This window comes from Dipodomys ordii, unplaced genomic scaffold, assembly GCF_000151885.1.
Source record: "Dipodomys ordii isolate 6190 unplaced genomic scaffold, Dord_2.0 Scaffold289, whole genome shotgun sequence".
Lineage (NCBI taxonomy): Eukaryota > Metazoa > Chordata > Mammalia > Rodentia > Heteromyidae > Dipodomys > Dipodomys ordii.
In genome coordinates, this window is record NW_012267505.1 from 12,229 (window position 1) to 15,697 (window position 3,469).

Sequence of the window (3,469 nt, forward strand, 5' to 3'; positions counted from 1 at the left end):
TTGGGAAGAAGGAACCAGATATTTGACATGCTCTGAAAAAAAACTGACTTGTTTTTAAACACAAGATACACTCTAAAGTATTTATAATATGTTGCACAGTCCATGGATTCTATTTTAAGTAAAAACTCCGGCACTTGCCTTACTCTTTCTGGGTATTACTGATTTGTGCAGGAAGATTGGAAAAGGTAGTCAGCATTTAACTCAAGTTCAAGAAGTTAACACGGGCTGGTAAGGTGGCTCAGTGGTAGAGTGCTTGCCTTTTGAGCATGAGGCCCTGGGTTCGATTCCTCAGCACCACATAAGCAGAAAAAGCTGAAGTGGCTCTGTGGCTCAAGTGGTAGGGTGCTAGCCTTGAGCTGAAGAGCTGAGGGACAGAGTTAAAGCCCCAGAGTTAAAGCCCCATGGCCAACAAAAAAAAAATTTTTTAAAGTTAACACTGACTTTGGATAATTATTTGAATTTCTAAAGTGACTTAGTGTCTGGCATATTATTGAAAGTGTATTTAAGGTCTAAGAACATGTAAGTGAACCATTGTCTTTCCACGATTCTTGTGACTACTTCTGTACAGTGTATCATAACATTATTATTTGCAGTGCTGAGATCACATCCTGGAGTTTATGCTTATAACTTGATTTTTAACCTTAGCATAGTGTAATTAAAAATTAAAAAATATCTAGGTGCCATTTGCTCACATCTGTAATTCCAGCTACTTAGGAGGCTGAAATTTGAGAATCGTGATTTAAATCTAGCCTGAGCAGGAAAGTCCGTCAGACTCTGATCTCCAATTAACCACCAAAGGGCTAGAAGTGGAGCTATGGCTCAAGTAGGCCCAGGGACAGCACCTAGGTTCTGAGTTCAAGCCTCAGGATTTGCACACACACACATACACACCAAAAAATAAAAAAAAATATATTGCATATTTTTTCTCATAGGTGGAATTATGAAGGTAGCAAAAGCAGGGATGAAGTAGGGGATCAATAGGAGTGTAATAGAGGAGTGACCTGTTTTAAAGTACATTGTACACATCCATGGCATCACAATGAAAACCTCTGTATTCTAACTGTAAAAAGAGAGCTTTAAGTCTCCAAGGGATAAAGAAGGCAGCCTGTGCTTGGGGGTAGTGTCTCAAAGAAAGGCTCAGGATGGAGCTCAGAAGTAGAGTGCTTACCCTGCATGCTCCAGTACACATGCACTGAGTTCAGTCCCTGGCAATGCAAACAAAGAAAAAAAAATAGAGCATCTGCAAGGAGAAACTTTAAAAGGTAGGAAAGTGGATTCTGTGTGTACTGTGTTGAAGAGGTGTGTAAAGGGGTGACAGGGAAGCAGCAGGGAGATAACTTAAGTTGTCTAAGGCTACAGTGACTGAGGCAGAATTTGTTGCAGCCAGAGAACAAACCCAGGTGTGAACTGATCTAGTTAGGCAGAGGTGTGAGTAGTGAAGTGTAAACTTTGGAGTCACTCTGGCTTGCCTTGGAGTCTTGGCCCTGCCATGGACTGACTTTGTGACTAGAGCCTCAATCAGCATACCAAAAGTGATACCCAGCTTAAATACTTTCCTTGAAGAGCACGGAAAAAAAAATGTATGTGAGCTCTGTAATACAGAGTATGTGCTCCACAATCGGCATCCCTTTCCTCTTTTTACATTCCTCTGAAGTTCCATACTCCACCAAGTGGAGTATTCCATAGTCATGAGTTCCTTCATTCTATCATCCTGTTTACCTAATTTGCCAGCGAGTATATGTTTGCTAGGGAAAAGAATATAAGCCAGTGAGAATAGTTCTAAGCAGATAAGCCTATGTTTACAAATATAGGGAACTTGCTAGGGGAAAACTTCCATGTTATCATATTACTTAATCTCATTCTAATATATTATTTGCATTTTTTTTTCCAGTTTTACTTAGTGGACAAAATCAATTTGATCTAGAAAAGAAGTTCTTGGGCTGGGAATGTGGCTTAGTGGTAGAATGCTTGCCTAGCATGCATGAAGCCCTGGGTTTAATTCCTTAGTACCACATAAGCAGCAAAAGCCAGAAGTGGAGGTGTGGCTCAAGTGGGAGAGTGCTAGTCTTGAGCCAAAGAAGTTCAGGGACAGTGCTCAGGCCCTGAGTTCAAGTCCCAGGACTGACAAAAAACAACAACAACACAAGAAGTTCTTTTAAAAACCATTCTCCCATGTATAAACTGGTCTTTAATCTGGCCACTGTTTTGTTCAAGTAAATATGTGAATCACTGCATAAAGCATTTGATAAAGCATACCAGTAAAAGTTACCTATTAATTCTTGTCACATCCATTTCAGTGGTTAATTGGAAATAGTTATCTAAAAAGAAGTTAGTTATTTTTAAGCCGTGGAATGATTATAAAAGAGAATGCTTGGGCTGGGAAGGTGGCTCAGTGGTAGAGTGCTTGCCTTGCATGCATGAGGCCCTGGGTTCAATTTCTCAGCATCACATAAGCAGAAAATAAAAAAGATGGAAGTGGCGCTGTGGCTCAAGTGGTAGAGCGCTAGCCTTGAGCTGAAGAGCTGGGGGACAGCGCCCAGGCCCAGAGTTCAGGCCCCACGACCGGACTCTCCCCCCCCCCCCAAAAAAAAGAGAGAACGCTTAGATTTATCTGTGCAGCCTTTTATAAATTGTAATTAAACATTGCATAATTTTCTGCCCTTAAAGACAAATGGTGACTTCATCAGTTTCTATTTTAGCAAAGTTTGTAGTTTTCCACTGTACTAAGTTCTCTGAAACTTTGATATGAAAAGGATCATATAAAAATCACGGAAAACTAAGCTTACTTAAAAAGTGAGGGAATTTGCAAATTAAATCTTTATGACTGATTTGTTATATCCTGAAACAAAAATTCAAGGTGCTATGTTCCTGTTTTTATAAAGTTAAGAGTCCTAAAAACTTGGCTAATTTAACTTAAATGTCTGATATGGATCAGTAATTTCTGTATAGACTATTTTATATCATTTTTTTCTCATGAACAGTTTATTGACAATTTATAAATATAATCACTAAAACATTTTAATTTTTAGTCTTCAGAAAAATTTATTCGTGGGAAAGAGACTTAATATTTTTGACGAAAAGACATTTTCTGAAGAAGCATCTGAAGCAGGTTTGTTAAAAGTACTGTTCCTCCAGTGGAGAAATGTCTGTCTCTCAAAGATGTTTTTGGTGGTGTGATTGGGTAGTGGTTGGGAATAGCCCATTTAGGAATGCAGCTGTTGAGGTTGTTAATCCTGATCATACCTGGAAATGTTATAATCTGTGGACTCACAGGAGGTCAGGATTCCCAGCTGAACCATCCAGAGGTACATAGGAACTAGTAATTTACAGTAGTAATTTAGGTTAGAACATTAGTAATCATCTGCCATTGGAGTGTACCCTTTGTGCTCTTACATCATGATAAATAAACTGTGGTTCCTGGTTAGGAGTGCTCACTATTTTGAAGAGAAAATGGCATTTATAGAAGTAA

General features: G+C 39.0%; 1 protein-coding gene across 1 annotated transcript in view; it reads left to right on the top strand.

The window, feature by feature from the left end:
• The window catches only part of LOC106001363 (28S ribosomal protein S31, mitochondrial-like), a gene marked incomplete at its 5' end in the record, with an annotated part of 12,266 nt that overhangs the window by 2,367 nt on the left and 6,430 nt on the right, over positions 1–3,469 (top strand). Inside the window, 1 exon segment of the mRNA XM_013036468.1 lies at positions 3,030–3,109. Within this exon segment, the coding sequence (XP_012891922.1) occupies positions 3,030–3,109 (80 nt within the window).